Genomic DNA, 19,449 nt, shown 5'->3' with positions numbered 1-19,449 from the left:
TAATCTATACTTTTCCACATGAGAATGCTGTTCATATAATTAGCTATAAAACATTACTTTTATAAATATATAAAATTATATTAAAAATTATTTCTATTCAGTAAACAATTGAATTTTTAACGTCAAACACGTCAACTTTTTTTGTCAATATTAAACTTCCAAAAGCACATTTTCGATGTAATTCACGTCTCGGCTCTGATCCTCAACACAAATACTTCTGATCCTGACGGGGTCACAGGGTCAAACGGTCACCGAGCCTCCTCGAAACCGCAGCGTAAAACGCAGGGTAGCGTAACGGGCTGCGGTGGATGCAGGCGGCGGCGTCGCGACGCCAGAGCGACCGGGCACCGTTGCGCGCGGCGCTTACCGCTCGATATCCGCTGCGGCAAAGCCGGTCGGTCATCCGTTTCCGTCGCGGCTGGTAGCGGCAAACATCACCGACAGTGGTGGGAGCAGCCTCCGTTTTATTTCTGTCCCGGCCTCGCTGCGGGCCGGTCTCGCGAGTGTACGCTTCCTTTCGCTCGCGAGTCGTTCCCGCGTACACGAACTACGACGTCGACAGCGACGACGGAGAGCCGCGCGATGGAAGACAGTTATACGGTACACAGGCGTCGCAAGGCGGCCGCCAGGAAGCGCGAGAAGACGCCCGATCCGTCGTCGAGGGGTGCAGCGACGCGTAGGGACACTACGGACGACGAAGATGAAGAAAGGCGCGCCAGGATGGAGAGAATGGCCGAGGAGGCGGAGAAGATAGAGCAGCAGCAGAAGGAAGGTAAACTGATGAAGCAGGAGCTCTCACCCGCGAAGGAACCAGAGAAACGAGACAGAAAGAAGGACGAAGTGGAGAAGCCTGTCAGAAGAAGAGACAGAACTGACGCGAGAAAATCTGCGAACGTGGATGACATGATCGCTATACGCGCCGAAGTGGCCGCCAAGTCGACGGCGGCTGGGAATAGTCTGAAGACACGTGAGACCGATGTCGTGGCTGACGACAACAGTAGCATGCGACCGGTAAAGCAGGCCACCGAAATGACGACCAAGTCCGATGACGGCATCACGAAAAAAGAGACCGTTAAAACCGAAATCGTTCAAGTTGCCAAAGAAAAGATCGTCCAGGATACGTCGGAGACGCCGCGGGAGACGAACGGCGAGACTGCGCGATCCGTTGAGGTCCGCAAAGTCGAGAGACGATTGAAAAGAAAGTCGAAGGAACGCGCGGAGAGATACAGTCGGTCGACGGACTCGAGCGACGCGGACGAGAAGAGCGAGTCCACTCGAATGAGAACAAAATCTCCGGAAGCTGCGAGGCCTCGAGTGAAGAAGACGAGCGCCAGGAGCCGCGCCAATGATCCGGAAGCGCAGAAGAGGGACGCCGAACGGATGAACCGAGAGAAACGGTCGTCGAGTCGGCAGAAGCTGGAAGATGACTCGCAGACGCAAGACAATGGCGACAAACCACGCGCAAAACCGTACAGTCAGACGGACGACACGGCTGAGGATCTGAAGACAATGAAGAAGAGCGAGACTTTCCCGCGGCCCACGGAGGAGCGAGTGATCAAGCGATCCTCGAGCGAGCTGAAGAAACAGATCATCCCGCTGAGCAACGAGAGTCTGATTGAGGATTTCGCGAAGGCGCAGCGAGAATATCTATTGAGGGAGCGTAGCATCCTGGACCCGGAGCCTGCAGATGTGTTCCAGGAAACAGTCGAAGCCAGTTCCTTGAGGAGACGGAAATTCAGTCTGCCGTACGGCGAGAGCGAAACCGAAGAGATCATTCGGGGTGAAAAGCAGTCCGCCGACGTAGTCGATGAGAAGAAGAAATCGTGGTTCTCCTGGTTGCCTTTCTGGCGCAGGAATAAAGAGGACAAGGAGATTGCAGAAGAAAAGATTGACGAGGAAGAAGAGCAACCGAAACCGGCACCAAAAGTCGAAATTGTCAAAGCGGAGAAGAAAGAAGCTCCGGGGAAGATCACTTTGATGGACTTCTTCAGGGCGCTCAGGGACATCGTCGGCGAATTCAAGGCTTTCGTGGCTCAGCATCCGCACGAGACGACCATCATCCGGCGGCTGCGTAATCGCTGTTTAGCCGGATTGCTGCTCGTGATGATCTACTGCGGTCTCGGCGCCTTTGTCTTCCGGTTCGTCGAGGGCGCCTTTGAGACGTTCTACAAGTGCGGCGTGAAACGCGTCAAGCGAGACTTCCTGGACAGCTTGTGGAACTATAGTCACAATATGAGAGAGGACGATTGGAAGAGTATGGCGCGCAGGAAGCTGATGGAATTCGAAGAGCAGCTTCACACCGCTCACGAGGCCGGTATGCACTCTTACAGCGGCCAGAAGAGTTGGAGTTTCTTGAACGCGGTTGCTTATTGCCTCACCGTCATCACCACCATCGGTGAGAATACGTCCTGAGGAAGGTTCGATGAGGAAACAATTTCTCTAAATTGAAACGATCGACTTCTAATATATTTCTCTTCATTGGTTCTTAAATTTTCGACGAAGTACGATTCTTGAGAGTGAAATAACGCAAGGCTGGGAAGAATATATTCTGGCAGAAGTTCAATCGGAAATCTTCTTTGGATTTCTTTGAATCAAAGAAGTTTTTGGTATTCTGTGAATCTCTATGTGTCTTTGTTTTATTTCAGCGAAGTATAAATGCTGAAGATGCTTTGTTATTTACAATACGAATGTGCAAAGAAAAGCAAAACTTCTATAAAAAGCACAATTTTAAGATAAAATTACATTTTGTGACTAATTTTATTTATTCTTTAACTCGCAAATCCAACACGCTTAAAAGAATTTTCAACGATTCTTCTTTCTAGATTTATATTATTTAATATTATTAATTGAATTAATTAATTAATTAATTGAATATTATTAATATATTATTAATTGAAATAAATATCCTATTAAATTTTTATTAGATAGCTTTCGTATTAACAGTTTAACGTTGACTATCGTGGAAGAAATAATTACTGTTTTATGGAAGAAATGTTTCATTCAATGCGACCACAATGACATGCACACAATTATACGCATCCAATGTGCGAGCCTGCGAATAGCTTTCGCAGTTCGTTTGACGTAAAAGATTTTATGGGTGGTGTATTGATTTTCTGACAGAATGCAGTAGAATTCTGGTATTGTCTATACGCAATATTTTAAAAGAAATGCGCACGCATGTCAATACTGAAACCAAAAACTTTAATAAAAAATGGAAAGTTGATTAAAAATGTTAAAAACCATTTAAAAAATAAAATAAAAGAATTGCATAATAAAATAAAAAATATCATAAATGAGTACTAAATTTACAACATTTTTGTCAATATGTTACGTTTCAAATTCCGATTTGTTGGGATGAATATACGTGTGCATTCGTGTTGTTCAGGTCACCAGGCGATAAATTTGGATCGTGGACGAAAAAGTTTGGGAAGTTCGTCTTCGACTCGCGTTATGTAACGTTCACAGTTCTTCCGATTAAACTCGCAGAAAAGCGCATTAACAGCGCAATCGCATTCTTTGATTCAGTCTTCTCTTATTTGATCATACAATCAAAGTGCATTCAATGTCCGAGAAAATAACCCGCCGCAGGCTCCGTTGCTTTGAACAATCTAAACTTAGATTTACTCGCGACGTGCACAAACAAGCCACTTTTGCGGCACATCAACACAAACAAGATAAATTACTGCGTTTTCATTCGTATATATGCGTATTTAAAATGTGTCAAAGTTTATTTTATATTAATATATCCAAGTGTGACTTTTAATCCAGCTATCGAATTAAATAATTTTGATTTCAGGATAAATATTGCATTAATAAATACAGAATTAATATTCTCGTTAATGTGATAGTGCCATAAACGGAAAGATTTTTTTTATTTCAGGATACGGACACATTTCGCCAAGTACGAATGCAGGAAGAGCCATGACAATTGTCTACGCTATCTTCGGTATTCCCATGTTTCTTATCATTCTGGCTGACTTCGGTAAATTATTTACGCGTGGTATGAAGTTCCTGTGGGCATTCGTGAGGAGGCTATACTACACTGGCAGCTGTCGTAAAGTTCGTCGCACTGGGCCCGTTCAGGTGAGACGATTCAAGTGCTTCGATGAAAATTCTCACACAATTCAAACAAGATATTAAGTCAACTCTTGACCTTCCGGAATTTTTTCCTCTTTAATTTCAAAGATCCCCAAAATATTTTGATATCTTTTCAATATCTTTTACATTTCACTTCTATCTTATTATTTTTTATTTTTCATTGCTTTGTCAATCGATTTATTCAACCGATTATTAATTTCATATCCTGTGTATAAAAAATCGCAGGAAGTCATGAAGGGCGTACAACTGGTCTACGATTTCGCGAAATTCCGGAGGCCATCGCAAATGAATCCCGAGGAGATCGAGGAGATGCAGAGGCAGCAGGTGCAACAACCGCAAACGGTCCTAAATCTAGACGCGAACGCGTCGGACACGCCGGGCACACCGACACTCTCGGCGTTCGCCATCGACGACGAGTTCAATCTGCCGATCTCGGTGGCGATTGTTATTCTTCTGGCTTACATCTTTATAGGGGCCACATTGTACTACATGTGGGAGGATTGGGGTTTCTTCGAGAGCTTCTACTTCGTCTTCATCTCCATGAGCACTATCGGCTTTGGCGATTACGTGCCAAAGGTGATTATCTTCGCACTCAATCGTTCCGTTCAAATAGTTACTCTCTTCGTGACGCGAAAAATCTCCGTAAATTTGTGTAAAAAATTTGTATTGGGATTTTTAGCGATTTTATAGACGCTAATATTGGTTGGTATAAATGGAAAGGTAAATAATGCAGAAGTGAGATGTTAATAGGAATTAGTGGGAGAGCTACATACTTTAGTATTCGTTACAATTCGCTGCTATACGTTATATTCATACGTTATATTCATTTCGCCTAGGGACAAAGCGACGTCCTTGAGCGAATCCGTGAATTTCATTTGATTTGCCCTTAGCGCCTCTTTGAATTCGCTCTCTCGAATTTTATTTGCGGTGCCATGACAGTTGCTATCTTGTACAGTAAATGATTAACTTACTCTCATATTTCTTTCTTTCACGGTGGCGTTCAGATGGTAAGCTTTTTGATACACAAGAACTTTCTCCACGAGAACTGTATATATCATCGTATATGTTCGTTATTTTTCACACGCTTTTTCTTTCGTATATCGTTTTGTTAATTAATGAATTTACAAATCGTGAGATCCATTCGCAGCACTTAATGGATTCATTGATTGATTTAGCACCCCATATACATGATGTGTTCGATAGTATACTTGGTGTTCGGCCTGGCACTCACATCAATGTGCATCAACGTTGTACAGGTGAGTGATGACAATGTTGAAAAATATTTTTTACTTAGAATATATATAATTATTTAGAGAAAAATAGTTCTGCATCAAACGTAGGATAGATGTATTCTAAGCCACAAAAAAATCACAGTTGATCACTATTCTTTAAAAAATTTTCAATTACGATAAATGTAGCTACATATATCAAAACGATCATTTGCTGTTATTATTCATAACATTTTTTTCAGTTTTGTTTCTAAATGGAATAACTTATATTGGTAAATTTTAATTGCGAGTAATATATGAAAAATATGTAATGATATTTCTTGTATAGTTCATATATATATATATATATATATAATTGTTATAATATTCTTATATATATTTATAATTGTGCTAATTTTGACGCAAAAATTAAAATCGACGATGCGGCTACGCATCGGAAAAATTAGTGCTCATAAATCCGATCGAATTAACCCAACCGCATTGTAACAGGTGATGCTGTCCGACTCGTTCAAGCAGGCGAGCCAGAAGATCGGAGCCACGATCGGTTTCGAAGTTGCCGAGGACGACAACTCGGTGAAACCGGCGGTGCCGCCGCCGGTTGAGATCGCGGATGTCCACATGAGCGTGAAAGAGTCCGAGAGTGACGAGAAAATCGCGCCGAAAGCTAAGCAAGAGGATGTCGACCTATAGATGCATTTCTTTCGAAGAAACTACATCCCGATCGAGCGCTCGCTCGTTTCGCGAATCACACGTGCGTTTATTCGGTCTTAAAAAAAAAAAAAAAAAAAAAATTAATCGTACGCTGGCTTACGCAACATACGAGAATAAACACTAATCATCTTGCAACACGCACGCAATCAAGCTTCGCGGCTCGACGAACAATCGTCGTCACGGGATCGTCTTTACGCGTCTCCGCGCCTGAAATCTATTCGATAGACGAGTGATTTTAGAATGTTCGACGTTTTTCAAGATTAAGTTTGTGGATGGATTTCAGTGAAGTCTTATTAATAACTTCAGTTGCTTCTAATTAGCTAACTTGCTATGCCAATTCGCTAATCCAATTTTAATTCCGATTCTCTTCCATCGACATAAAGACGATCTCGATCATTTCGACAGTGAAATTTTTGAAGCACCGTACGCTACTACACGTCCGTCTATCGCTGAAATCGCATCGAACAAACGCGACTCTTTCAAATGTATATATTTCTGAGACGCGCAAAAATGCGGATAGTGATTTTGTGAAACTGGAGATCCGATCGCGTGCGTCCGTCATCACGGTCGGTGATAATACACGATCATTTGCCTGAAGAGTTCTAGACAATGAGTCGATCGAATTTCGCGTGTAAAACGATTGTGCACAATTCAACGAAAGTATCGAAACAAATTTGTTCGAAACTATACGCACAAATGTATTCAGAACGCGTTTCGTCAGGCGCTAAACAAGTGATTTTGAAAGAAGTTTTCACGGAAAGTCGCGCCAATAGTATTGTGGAATATCAATGGCTCTATTTTATTTCGCAATTTGTGAATTTAAAAATAAGAAAATTGATCTTTTAGAATATAACTTATAACTTTGATTTTACAGAATTTTAAATTACGAATACTTATGTAATAATTATTTAAATGTGAATATGTAAGATAAGAGAAAGAGAGGAAATTTAATATTTCTATATATGTAATATTATGTATTATTAGATATCCCACGATGTTATTGGCGAGTTGTAGTGATTTTCGAATCTACGGTATTAAATTTCCGTTTTCGCGATATCTCCAGTGATAGTCTATACCTATTGATACGATGGAATGCGAAATACTATTTTTATCACATGAGTACATCGAACGAAGAAAATATTGCTACTCCGCAAACGCTCTCTTGCCAAATGCTCGCGGGCCAGATATACATCTCGCGACTTATTTTTCGTAGTGTAGTGTCTATTGACAATAAACATAAGGAAATTCGTATTTTGTATATTTTGTAGTTTATCGTGATGTGATTTTCCGCACTAAGTTGACTTTTATATATATATCTCGCGATGTGAATTTAAAAAAATAATCAATTTCCTCGGTAAGCGAATTTTAATCCTTTCTTTGCAACAAATTATTCTATAATTTCTGTAATGATTCTCTCGTTGGAGAACAGGATTGAAAGAAAGCTATAGTAATATATCTTTCTTGTGTAAAAATGTTTAATTTACGTAATAATTGCTAATCCCCCCAATACAGTCTTTCATTATCTATATACATATATATTAAAAATTTCATATTTTAAAAAATTGACAGAAATTGATTCTATAAAAGCGGAATGCTAATTTTAAAATTAAAGATTAGTTTTAAAATCTTGAGACAATAAAAGATCTTTAAGCTAATCACAAATTATAAAAATTAGAAATTATTAATTTTATAGAATAATTTCTTATCATTTTAAAAATCTTTTTTCTTAAATGTTTTAGATGTGTCATTATATGATGTAATAATGGGGGGGGGGGGATTGATCTCTGACGGGAGAATTCCAATTTCTGCGAAAAAAAAAAAAAACACTCGTGCCTTTTTAAAGATGAAACAAATTAGTTATTAAAATTTTATGGTGGATGTGTGGCAAAGATTCCTGCGTGTGATAAAGTTTCACCTTTAATCGTCGCTACTTGGCAGGAATATTATTTTTGTTCTATGTTAAAACAAAAGTGGACGGCTTGATGAATATATGACGTCTTCGCAATTTTACTACTCGTTGAAAATTCGCATTAAATTATGAGAGCTAAGTGTATAAATTTATTGATAATAAGATATTTAATTATATTATTGTAATTATCGAATTATCGAATTTACGTACAAATAAACGTTTAAGTAAGGTTAATATTCATATTTATTTGTTGTTATTCCTTATTTTTCTTGCTTAATAATTTCGATTATCTAATATTTATGATATTTGAGCTTCTTACTTGTAATTAAGCCTCTTCTTCTAAAAATAATGCTTGGTAATTTTTTGAAATAGTTGCTTGATGAATTATTTCAAACAATTGTTACTTAAATGATTTTAGAGACACTCTGTTAGAAGATACTGTAAATCTTGAACTTCTCTGAAGTTCAAATCAACAAAAGTCATCTCGCTTTTCATCAACAATCGATTACTCGAGCGAACAGCTGATCGATCAAAGTTTGCATGCTTTTTTGTTGGCAATCCTGCATGGACGAATGTAGCACCAGAGAGAAGACTGAAGCCGAGAGCACAAGCTTTTACATAATGCGTAATGCATAAGCATAAGGAAATTGATTGGTCTATATATAAGCATAAGCAAATGCATAAGGAAATGGACCAATCAATTTCCTTATGCTTATGCGTTATGCTTTATGCAAAAGTCTGTGCTCCGGCCATGAGAGTGGACATGCCCGCATTTTACGTGTTTTCGTGGGTTAGCGCCTCTATGTGCACAAAACATGCACATTGAACTACGTAGCCAATGTCCACGAATCCCGTAGGCAATGTCTACGATCTTTTGGGTCTCTTCCGTGCTACGTCCACGACTTTTTGGTTTCGATATGTGCTATATCTACAAAGTGTCGGTAATGCATACTTGTAAAACATGATTATGTATAATATACATAATCATGTATAATATACATAATCATGTATAATATACATAATCATGTTTTACAAGTATGCATTACCGACACTTTGTAGATATAGCACATATCGAAACCAAAAAGTCGTGGACGTAGCACGGAAGAGACCCAAAAGATCGTAGACATTGCCTACGGGATTCGTGGACATTGGCTACGTAGTTCAATGTGCATGTTTTGTGCACATAGAGGCGCTAACCCACGAAAACACGTAAAATGCGGGCATGTCCACTCTCAGTCTTCTCTCAGGTAGCACTAGGTAGCACTTTCAGGTTGCGTTCCGTAAAGCGCATTTGCGCTTTACGCAGCTTCAAGGCCATCACACACAAAATGACATAACTGCATATGCATAGCATAAGACCTTCTCGACCAATGAGCATGCTATGTAAATCAATATGGTGCCTTTATGCTAGATGTTCATTGGTCGAAACGGTCTTATGCTATGCATATGCAGTTATGTCATTTTGTGTGTGATGGCCTTCAGTTGGAAGTAGTTGGAAGCCAAGATGGCTGAAGGATGACAACATACAGTTGTGGGTACTTGGCGAAAACGGCTGGTATTTTGGAGGGAAAATGTCTCACGTGCAGTATGTGGATGAATTGGTCAAGGATTATTTGATCTTCAGGGGTTTAACTCAGACACTGAAAGTCTTCGACAATGACTTGAAGGCGGATAAGGAAAAGGGATTTAGGGTGAGAAAAATTGCAAAATAAAAATAAACAATATAACGATAAGGATATCGCTTGTTAAAATGAGTCAAGGTTCAAGATAATCGCGTAATATGTTTCTGTCGGTTTTACATCACTGTTTATCAGTCATGTTCGCTTCATTATGCATATGATATGCTTTGTATGTTTATATGTTTTTTATGCAAAAAGATATGTTATTTTATATATTAACAAAGACCTTACTATTAATTGTGTATATATTTATGCTTAGGAATATTTATGTTAAGCTAGCATAATAGTTTAAAAGTATTCTGCAACGCTCAATTGTTATAATATATAATTGACTAAAAAATTGTTCTGTTTGATAATATTTAACAGGTAGATAAAATGGTTGATCAATTAGTCCAATACATACACAATTATGATTTGACCTCATTGAGAGAACTATGGGGACACTTCGATACTAGAATATTTAGTCGATTAGACAGTTGTTTTACTCTTGCAATCAGGAAATTAGAGAACTCTGTGTTAAAAATGTATTTGGTGAATGCATCCATGAATGGCAAGCAAGATAGGATTCTGGAATTTTTTACTAAAATGGCGCCGGAATTGCAGGGCCACTCAGAATGGAAAGAATGGTTTGGTATGTTTCATATTCATTCACAAAGGACCCCGCAGAATCCTTATGGAAAATGGCTTTCGGTTAAATTTTCTAAAAATTTGCAATGTGATGGTTCTTGATATGTAGATCAAAAGTATCAATGGGCGCAAAATCTGAAAAATTATAGCTTTTGAGTTACAGCCGTTTGAAGTTGGTATTTTGGGCATTTTACAGCAGTATGAGGCATATTGCATTATGATGTGGCGATGCTCCTGAAGCACAGCGTCACGCGCGTGATCGGTGACTCGGCCATTGAGTCTCGAGCGATAGTGCGGAAAAACACCAACTTCGAACGGATATAACTCAAAAACTATAATTTTTCAGACTTTGCACCCATTGACACTTTTGATCTACACATGAAGAACTATCATATTGCAAATTTTCAGAAAATTTAACCGAAAGCCATTTTCCAAAAGAATTCTGCAAGGTCTTTTACGATATCACGGTTTTATAAAATTATAATTTGTATGTTTTGCTATATTACAGCACTCCCCTTTATTAAAAATCCTGAAGACAATCCAACTTATTCCGTTTATTTTAGTAAGCAGTGGCACGATACTATATTGATGTCCTTACATAATTTCCTAGCAACAATTTTTCAAGTAGGTAAAAAGATACCTAAGTTTATTGCATATGTGTTCAAAGTAGAAATATTATTTTCGTTATAAAAATATATCGTTTAAAAAATCAATCAAAATAAATACACACATTATTCCAATGTGTCTTTAAATGAGTATTTTATAATATTAATTTGTTATGTTTTCATATAATGAAGATAAGTTATGCTTATGGTATAAAATATAATACTACAAAATTTAATGTACTCTATTATTTTATAGTGTATGCCAGTGCCGACATTACTCACGATGGACGAGGACACAAATAAGTTAAAACGATTACAAGAGGAGAATGAAATGCTAAAGCAACGGTTATGCGAATCTGTTAGGATAGAAAATGTATTGGATGTAAATCCGGGCCCAACACCTCAACATCCCCCAATTATGGACGATTTTTACATTATTGCTCAGTACGTTCACGTCGATTATACTATAAAAAATAATGATCTATAATCTAACATGCTTAATGATACTTAAATAACAGAGAATCGCCATTACTGGAAAATCCTAAGACCCTGAGGAATCTCATAAGAAACATAGGCGGCGGGTCCAGTCCAATTTTAAGTAGAAAATCTGCAACAAACGCAAAAAGAGTTGCGGAATCTGAAACGATCTCGACGAAGCGGACAAACGTGAAAGGACGGATGAATTCGGTCAGCAAGTCTGAGGCAGTCTCCGCCAAGAGGAGCATCAGCTGTGATTCAAGATTAAGTAGTTCTAGGAAAAGAGACTCTTCTATAGATACTACTGTCGAGAGGAAAACTAAGGAAAAGATGGACTCCAGTTATATCCTTCTAAGTCAGGTGACAAATCATTACTAAACCTGAGAAATTTCTATTGCTACTTAATTCTAATTATTCGTGTATAATGTTTATAGGAGGAATATACCGAGCATAAAACCTCCATAATTCAATGTAAGAGTAACAGTAGTGGATCCTACGTCGCGACGGGAGACGCCGACGGTATCATCAAAATATGGACACCGATTCCTTCACCACAGTAATAACACGTTTACATAATTTTCTCTACAGATACAGCATTGACACGTATTTCTTACTATTAACATTTTATCAGGACTGTTAGGACATTCACTTCCGGCACGACAAATTCCAATAAAGCTATTACTTCGTTGGACTGGGTATCAAAAAACGAACGCTATTTTTTGCACGGCGACAGCAACGGTTTGATCCAGCTGAACGACACTCGAGACTGCAAGACACTCTGGGATATCCAGCACGAGAATTCGCGAATCGTCAATTTGCTTTGCAATCCAATGGAATCGACGTTCATTTGTTCCGTGTCGGATGCCAACGAGGGCAAACTGTTACTGTACGACATTAAAACGAAAAAACTTGAAAGAACATTGCCGCTGGATGAGTGTGCCACCGTTTTATGTTCCACGTTTAATCATAACGGCCAATTACTTATCGCAGGACTGTCTAATGGTAATACATTGGTATATGATCTGAGGCGATACGAGGTATTAGACATTTCCGACTGGCACTCTAGCCCGATAATCGATATAGAGTTAACAAACGACTTTACAAACTTATGTACGCAAAGCGAAGACGGTAATTTAATCAAAAGAAACCTGAATCACCCGAAAAATGTAGTGTGGGAGACCAAAATTGACATCGAGAAAAACCCTGTTCACGGAAAACTGTTCACTTTTGATCAGAGCGGAAATTATATGCTACTCTGCACTCAGGCGGGAGGAAAAATATATAAGGTATAGATTGTTTTATACAGTAACACAAAAATATGTGGATTTTTATAACTTATGCTGATATGTGTGATGTTTCTGTTTGACTAGGTGCCACCAGGCTCACAAGGAAAGAGTTTGGAGTTAGGTGGACACAAGGGTACTTTGTGTTGCGACTGGTCGAGTGCCAATCAATCGGGAATTTGCATAACCGGGGGTGCGGAAGGAAAAGTGCGAGTCTCGACGCTACTCTCACCATGATATAAAAACAAGATTAGCATTTGTGTAAATTCCTAAAACGGATAGTTGCTAATGATATTAATGAAAGATCTTGTAGATATTATCTTATTCACTGTATGAAACTCGCAAAGTATTGATAATTTGTGTAAAAGAAAAAGAAATCCAAATATTTTATGGTAAATACAATGAATGCCAACGTATTACTGGTAGTTGAGAAGTGGTGACTCGAATCATTTGTCTTTTATCTTTGAAAAGCAATCAGGGATACTACAAAATGTGAAATGTACAGAGGATATTATAATTATTATATGGAAGAATGATCTCAGAAATTATCGATACATGACAATTTTACTCACAATCAGTTTTGTAATATAATAAAAAATTAATGGTCTCGTGTAAAATCACGATTAGGGAAGTGAGAAACGTGTCCAAGAGATCAAGAAAATGTCAATAAATACGAGTCAATTTTAAAATTGTATGTGTGATGTATTATTCCCCAAGTTTTTTGTAACTAGATAATTATGATTGTGCAACAGTAATATTTTACGAAGATTTTTTTTCATTGAAATTTTTTAATGATTGACATTATATTGAGCTTCTTACCTTTTTCTTTAGATTTAACAGGAAAGGAGTTTTAAATGCGGTCTTCTCATCGACCATCTGTTGAATGGTCCTGTTATATCTAACTGCGGAGACCAATATCTCCTAAGGGCTTCAGTTATCTCTGAAGGAGTCAGTGCTTTTGTTACAAAGTTCTACAAAGAAAAATATGTAATTTGTCATTTAAAGTTATACATCTTTCAATAATTATAATACGTACTTTTGCATGATAATATGGTTTGTATGTGAACGGATTAATGTAATTGAGTCGTTGCCGATCTATGGCATCGCTACGCATTTTTTCTTGATCTTGCCGAACCAAAAAAGCGAAATCAACAATTTGAGCAACTGTCTCATACGCAAGATAACTTAAGATTGTGTATGCTTGCTTTGATATTGTATAATCGCCTGTAATTACAAAATATAGTTATATAATAATAAATTATACAATATAGTTGATTAAGACATTACCGTCCAAGCAAATCCAATCGCTGAATTTGTGGCGATTTTTGTTCGCAAAGGATACGCGACGGGATTTGCTAAATCTCATGTAACGTATTTCGTCCATTGTTCTTGTCGCAATGTCCGCACGAATGGATCGACGGTGTTTGATTTCATCCACAGTAGATGAATTTTCAAGAAGTTCACCTGTATTGTCAATCTGTTCCAGGAAACTCTGAAATGGCAGTTTCTTTTTGCTGTCTATTTCAGAAGAATCTACAATGTTTTGTGGAATATCACTCGTCAAAATTTTTTGAGCTGAGCTTCCCAGTTCCTTAAGTTCTGAAAAAAGGTGTTATTGTATTTATAAAGAGCAATAATGGATAATATGTGTAACTCAAAGATTTTATTATATTTACCAAGATATCTCACAAGACGCTGAAGCTTGATTTTGTCTTTGCGCAATAAAAAGAGAAGATCTTCTCCGTTAATGATGTTATTCTTTTTTGCAACAGCTCGCCTATCCGCAATTTCATATGCTTTCCTGACAATTGTTCTCATTTGTTGCAACACAACATCCTCTATGATTTTTGCAGACTCATGCAATGGTTCACTATTATCGCCAAATCCATGCATCATTTGTCGAATTTCTATTAAAAAAATATTAGAGATTTAGTGAGCATTTATTTTGTTACATTAATCCTGCAATAGTTATATTCAATAAGGAACCATGTTGTTTTATTAATGTAACAATTTGTGGTAAAGTTAGTCAATAAATGAGAATATAGTTTATTTGAAATTAATTCTTGTTATCTGGATTAATTAAATTTTAATAATTAAAACATGTCAGAAATGTGCTTTCTCTATTTGTTTTCATACTTCTTTTTCTATGTATTCTATGTATATACACGTGAATCAATATCTAACCTCACAAATTATGATTAGCACTCACCAGCAGTGTAATTTAATGTTTCAGTGTCTAGCGGCTTTGAAAATGATGCTTCTGCCATTCTCGTTTATTTGTGTTATATGACAATGACAATTATTGTGAAATATTTTAACAAAAGTAAATTGTATGCACCAACATGCACATAAATATTTACATCTAGACTGCCAGTGCTGCCAATTGTTAAGCGCTAACAATAAACTGACGGAAAAGGAATGGAAAAGGATGAATAAACAGTTCATCATCACTTAAATGTTAAATAAAACAAAAATATAAATAAAAAATTAATTGAAATTGAAGAAGTCGAACTTTTATTAGTCGTTGCAATAAATTACTGATTATTTTCTAGCAGCATTAATTATGCTTATATTAATCATATTATGCTTATGTTATTTATCATATTATGCTTATATTTTTCCACTTTTTGTTTGATTTTCCAAAATTGTTTGATAGTCCAAAATATATAAAAAGAATAATGTATTGTGTGTAATTCATTTGCTATTGGTTTCTGCTACAACATGTTCTGGCACAACTTTAGCAACTTTTCGGAATTCTTTGCTAAAAGATTTTGGGCACTGCATTTGTGTCCAGCTAATTGGTACCATGACATGGCCTGTATAAAATAAATCATTAATAAAACAAATAAAGGGAAGATAAAAAGATATAAAATTCTCACCTTCTTCACTATGAGCTATAACTACTCCTAATTCATTTTCTGCGGTACTCAATTGGTAAGTATGTGCTTCTGTCATTGGCATCTATTGAAAAGTATAGGAAACCACAAAATTGTATAAGTACTCCTGACATATAAATGTCTCATACAAAAGAAATATAGAGTTAAAGGATACAACTCTCGCGAGAATAATATCTCCAGGTCGATAACATTTGTACATTTCTATTCTGTCTTTTTCCAGAATTCTGACATCTTCTTTTCTCAAAATTCCCCTGTAAGGTCTTGTCAATACTATGTCACCTATACACTTGATGCTACATTTACAAAATCTTTGATTCACCACAGTGACCATAGCTGTTACAATGTCCCCTGGTGCGGGAACAATACTTTGCTCCGTTATGCCATGTACTTCAATTGTGCGAGTCTGTAACAATGTGCATTTAAAATTTATTTGTTTCAATATTTTACATACAAGAATGTGCAGGACTTACTTTGTCATCTGTTATTAATTTTACAATTCCAGCAAGCTTTGAATAGATGTAACCTTGCTGCTCATAAGTTCCAGGTCCGGCTATGTTAACTTTGTCAGATACACATAATCTTTGACCTATAAAATATTGAAAAATTTAACAAAATTTAGTTTAAATTTATATAATTAACTTATATAAAATGTCAAAATAATTACCGGGCACACAGATAATAAGTTCTTCGCTTCCGTTCATGATCTTCTATTTTATAATATATAGTAATAATTTAAAGTTTATTTATAGAAAATATTAATTCAGATAATACATTAATAATTTATATAAAAGATATCAAAAAGTATGGGTGTGTATATTATTCATTTTCAAACATGAAATCTAATAAAAATGATATATATTTGACAGAATATAATAGGTTACGTTGACCACGTGTTGTAATTTTTCAGGTTGGCATTATTGCTATAAGTAGTCGCATAGTCACGTGATTGCAAACAGCGCTATGATGCGCGATGGCGGTTCAGTGCAAATAAGTAATTAAAATAGCAGCAACTTCAAAAACCGCAGTATCATTTATGCATAAATTTTTAATCGTGATAGAACGCAGCGCATCACAATTCGCATTCGAATCGAATTTTCTCGCGATTGTTATCGTAAAAGTGACTCTCTCGAAAAACCATTGTAAGTGTCTAATAAAGTGTTCGCATATTCAGTTTTGTGTATCTTATATTGTTTACTGATTGAAGCAGATCTGGTGATACATTGAAAGCGTAATGGATGCATGGTCATCACCAGGTCAGTCGTTGTTTTGTAATCATATTGAACTTTTTCCATCTGCATTTTGACTACTAAGATAACATTTTCTGATTTATTATATATTTTATTACTAATACTAATCCAGTTATAATATATTAAAAATTGCAATTGGAAATGCATTAATGCAAAAAAACTAACCTTACATATGCAGAATTTATAGCACGAGCACAACATAAATTAAAAATTAATGATTTCAAATAAAATCCCAGAATTAGAAAGAGTTAATACAATTTCTAATACTTAGCAGTAGATAGATAAGTAAAAATAATTATTTTACGACATTTTTGGCGAGATATTGTGAAATGTATTTAAGATATTTTGATCAAAGCAATAATTATTTTTTCTTGCTAAAACTCTAAAATTAATATAAGTATAATTAAAAACAGATAACTTGTATTAATCTTATATCGGAAAAATTGCATGGCATATACAAATAATGCACAATAGTATTCAGTGCTTGTAAAGAAAATATTTAAAAGGTTTCACTCGATTCTCGTTGGTCTTTGTGTACAATATCGAGAACCGTTCCCAGTTTTATCGGCGGCTACGAGTTAATCATCGATAAATGATTAATGCGCGTTCCCGAGTAAATTAAAGCTCCTCGTCGTAAAGCTGTGAGTGGATCGCATCGCGCTGCGAATGCCACGGCGAACACATATCAGCGGGGTTTAATAATAAATTTCAACTTAATCAACACGTGGGAAGCTGTGCTGCTCCACGAAACGCGCGCCGATGTATCTCGCGGGTCTCGTTTTGTTGCGTTGCGAAAGATGAGCCGTTAATATGTGAGAAGTCCGGTTTTTAGATGAACGCGCGAGACACATACTGAGTGTCCTAAATGCATCGGATATCTTTTTAATCATTGTTTGACTAATATAAAATCAACGTTTTTTTTAACAAAAAGATCAATTATCAATATTTTTCAAGAAATTAACAATTCAGAATAAAGGTTTTTCCGCAAATAAAAAGTTTTGAGGTAGTAAATAAATAATAAATCAATATGTAGTAATTAAATTTTAATAGAAGTGCAATTTAAAGTTTAGTTACTAAGATACACAAAATTGCAAATTGCAAAATTGCTTGAACTTTTTTCTAAGAAAAAAAATGATTCAACGTATTTATTGAAAACTCGATGATTTCGGGACACTTTGTATATACAATGGGCGGCGATAATAATGTTATCGATATCATTAATCGAAAGAGCGCGACTGGCGGCTAACAGATTATTTTCGGGCATAAATTAATACGGCGTTCTGCTGAAATAAACCGCGATGATTAACAGTCATTTTGTTTGCGATATTTATCAAACTAGGTGCGACAAATCATTCCAAACGCCTCGTTCATCTCGGTGACTCGCTGTGGTGAGTCATTGAAAATTATAGCGAATAATATCGAGGCAACTATGCTGTATCTTTTCACATCAGAAGACGGCAAGCATGCGTGAAGGACATAGAAATTTTTGAGAGATACTTCGTAAATTTTTTTTTTCTTCAACATTCAACGATGAAGCGAGCGCACGAAATTGTAAATATTAAACGTGCGCGCGCGCGGATTTTGCATAACGAATCCGGCGGCGATTCCGGATGATTGATGAAGTATCGTCGAAGAATGCCCTAATCGGCGATCGGTTCCTACTAGGCCTCATTATGAGCGGCTCCGGAGCCAGCTGTACCGCGGCTTTATCTCGGATCTAGGGGAGACTAGCCTTGTTAGCAAGCTGAACTATGGACTATTACATTTATCTGACCTGATCCACCCAAGTCGGAACACCGTCGTGTCGTGGGTTTCTCGGTAAGGCAGTGATGGATACTTCACGGTTAATGTCCTGACACTGTCGCACGGCGAACCGAAAGCCGCGCTCGCTTCGCGCCGCGCCACGACGCGGGGACGTGCCTCGCAAACTTAATTTCGGCCCCGGCCCTTCCTTCACGATCGTCAGGACACGACCCCGGGGTCCCGAATTTTTCAGCCCGACCCTTTTTCGTATCTTATCAAGTATCATACTCTGCCGCGTGCACGCGCGCTTGAAAACCTTTGCTGTTAAAATATAGCTGAAACAACGCTTTTTATATTAAACGTTCGAGGACCTTCTTCGGAAGTATAAGAGCGCAGAAGTAGGAATGCGCGCAAATAAGCGTTACAAAGAGCGTAATTGCGGAGGAGAGGTGAAAATCATTGTGTAATTTATGGAATGGAGACTTCGAGAAAGCGACTGAGCCCGCGAGTCGACGCTCGCGTTATAAATCATCACGCGATCATATTTCATTACATTTGGAAGTCCGAGTCGCTTTTGGCATGATGATAATAATGATGTTCGCGCCGCGCCGAGTGTTCGCTTTGTGCTTTCTCTCCCGCGATTATAATTCAGCACCGCCGAACACAGTTCGATCTCTATTACTCCTTTCGTTATACTATTATCAAGTGTAACGAATCGCCTCGTCGATTTCAAAATCGCCATTAGTGCGCGAAGTCGCCGCGAGCGGGGACGAACGGCGAAAAACGTCGCGACGTTGACTGCGCGCCTGCCGGCTGCCCGGCAGAGAGATAAACTCAGAATTATGATGGTGCCTGTTTAAGACAATTAAGGTGGAACCGGTTAGCAACACGTGTTACAACGAAAGCCTTCCTCCGCGCGTCGGGCTCATAACCCGGCGTCATGT

The 19,449-nt window shown here is 37.6% G+C and overlaps 3 protein-coding genes across 4 annotated transcripts; 2 read left to right on the top strand and 1 right to left on the bottom strand.

Annotated features, from left to right (window-relative positions):
• Nucleotides 1-310: 310 nt before the first annotated feature.
• On the top strand, nt 311-8,181 carry LOC105672413 (trichohyalin). Of its 2 annotated transcripts, XM_012367330.2 has the most exons (5): nt 311-2,395; nt 3,881-4,083; nt 4,324-4,674; nt 5,274-5,354; nt 5,817-8,181. In XM_012367330.2, exons 1-5 carry the CDS (start codon nt 583-585, stop codon nt 6,015-6,017), a joined length of 2,649 nt encoding a protein of 882 aa, XP_012222753.2. In that variant the 5' UTR covers nt 311-582; the 3' UTR covers nt 6,018-8,181. The 2 variants fall into 2 exon arrangements, with proteins under 2 accessions (XP_012222753.2, XP_067210386.1); XM_067354285.1 differs by lacking the exon at nt 5,817-8,181 and having other exon boundaries at nt 319-2,395; nt 5,103-5,347.
• A 1,132-nt stretch (nt 8,182-9,313) lies between these two features.
• LOC105672581 (WD repeat-containing protein 91) lies at nt 9,314-13,307 on the top strand. Its single transcript, XM_012367616.2, has 8 exons — nt 9,314-9,638; nt 9,993-10,257; nt 10,762-10,877; nt 11,115-11,302; nt 11,377-11,695; nt 11,770-11,891; nt 11,967-12,621; nt 12,706-13,307. The coding sequence occupies exons 1-8, from the start codon at nt 9,519-9,521 to the stop codon at nt 12,853-12,855; spliced, it is 1,935 nt and encodes a 644-aa protein (XP_012223039.1). The 5' UTR covers nt 9,314-9,518; the 3' UTR covers nt 12,856-13,307.
• LOC105672583 (exosome component 1 Csl4) lies at nt 11,214-16,445 on the bottom strand. The gene is made up of 9 exons (XM_012367618.2): nt 16,180-16,445; nt 15,986-16,101; nt 15,670-15,918; nt 15,498-15,579; nt 14,295-14,525; nt 13,906-14,217; nt 13,655-13,842; nt 13,438-13,589; nt 11,214-11,465 (listed from the first exon to the last, which is right to left on the bottom strand). The coding sequence occupies exons 1-8, from the start codon at nt 16,214-16,216 to the stop codon at nt 13,452-13,454; spliced, it is 1,353 nt and encodes a 450-aa protein (XP_012223041.1). The 5' UTR covers nt 16,217-16,445; the 3' UTR covers nt 11,214-11,465; nt 13,438-13,451.
• Between the last annotated feature and the right edge of the window lie 3,004 nt (nt 16,446-19,449).

Source organism: Linepithema humile, chromosome 4 (genome assembly GCF_040581485.1).
Source record: "Linepithema humile isolate Giens D197 chromosome 4, Lhum_UNIL_v1.0, whole genome shotgun sequence".
NCBI lineage: Eukaryota > Metazoa > Arthropoda > Insecta > Hymenoptera > Formicidae > Linepithema > Linepithema humile.
The sequence above is the reverse complement of the archived record's forward strand: the minus strand, read 5'-3'. Positions and strand labels throughout refer to the sequence as shown.

Bases quoted from the DNA above. Each gene is read 5' to 3' on its own strand.
- LOC105672413 (XM_012367330.2), top strand. From the start codon at position 583: ATGGAAGACAGTTATACGGTACACAGGCGTCGCAAGGCGGCCGCCAGG. The intron at 2,396-3,880 runs GTGAGAATACGT...TTTTTATTTCAG, and splicing joins CACCGTCATCACCACCATCG to GATACGGACACATTTCGCCA. The intron at 4,675-5,273 runs GTGATTATCTTC...TGATTGATTTAG, and splicing joins TTGGCGATTACGTGCCAAAG to CACCCCATATACATGATGTG.
- LOC105672581 (XM_012367616.2), top strand. From the start codon at position 9,519: ATGTCTCACGTGCAGTATGTGGATGAATTGGTCAAGGATTATTTGATC. The intron at 10,258-10,761 runs GTATGTTTCATA...GCTATATTACAG, and splicing joins AGAATGGAAAGAATGGTTTG to CACTCCCCTTTATTAAAAAT. The intron at 10,878-11,114 runs GTAGGTAAAAAG...ATTATTTTATAG, and splicing joins TCCTAGCAACAATTTTTCAA to TGTATGCCAGTGCCGACATT.
- LOC105672583 (XM_012367618.2), bottom strand. From the start codon at position 16,216: ATGAACGGAAGCGAAGAACTTATTATCTGTGTGCCCG. The intron at 14,526-15,497 runs GTGAGAATTTTA...TTTTTTTAATAG, and splicing joins TATAGCTCATAGTGAAGAAG to AAATTCGACAAATGATGCAT. The intron at 14,218-14,294 runs GTAAATATAATA...ACCTTTTTTCAG, and splicing joins GCGTCTTGTGAGATATCTTG to AACTTAAGGAACTGGGAAGC.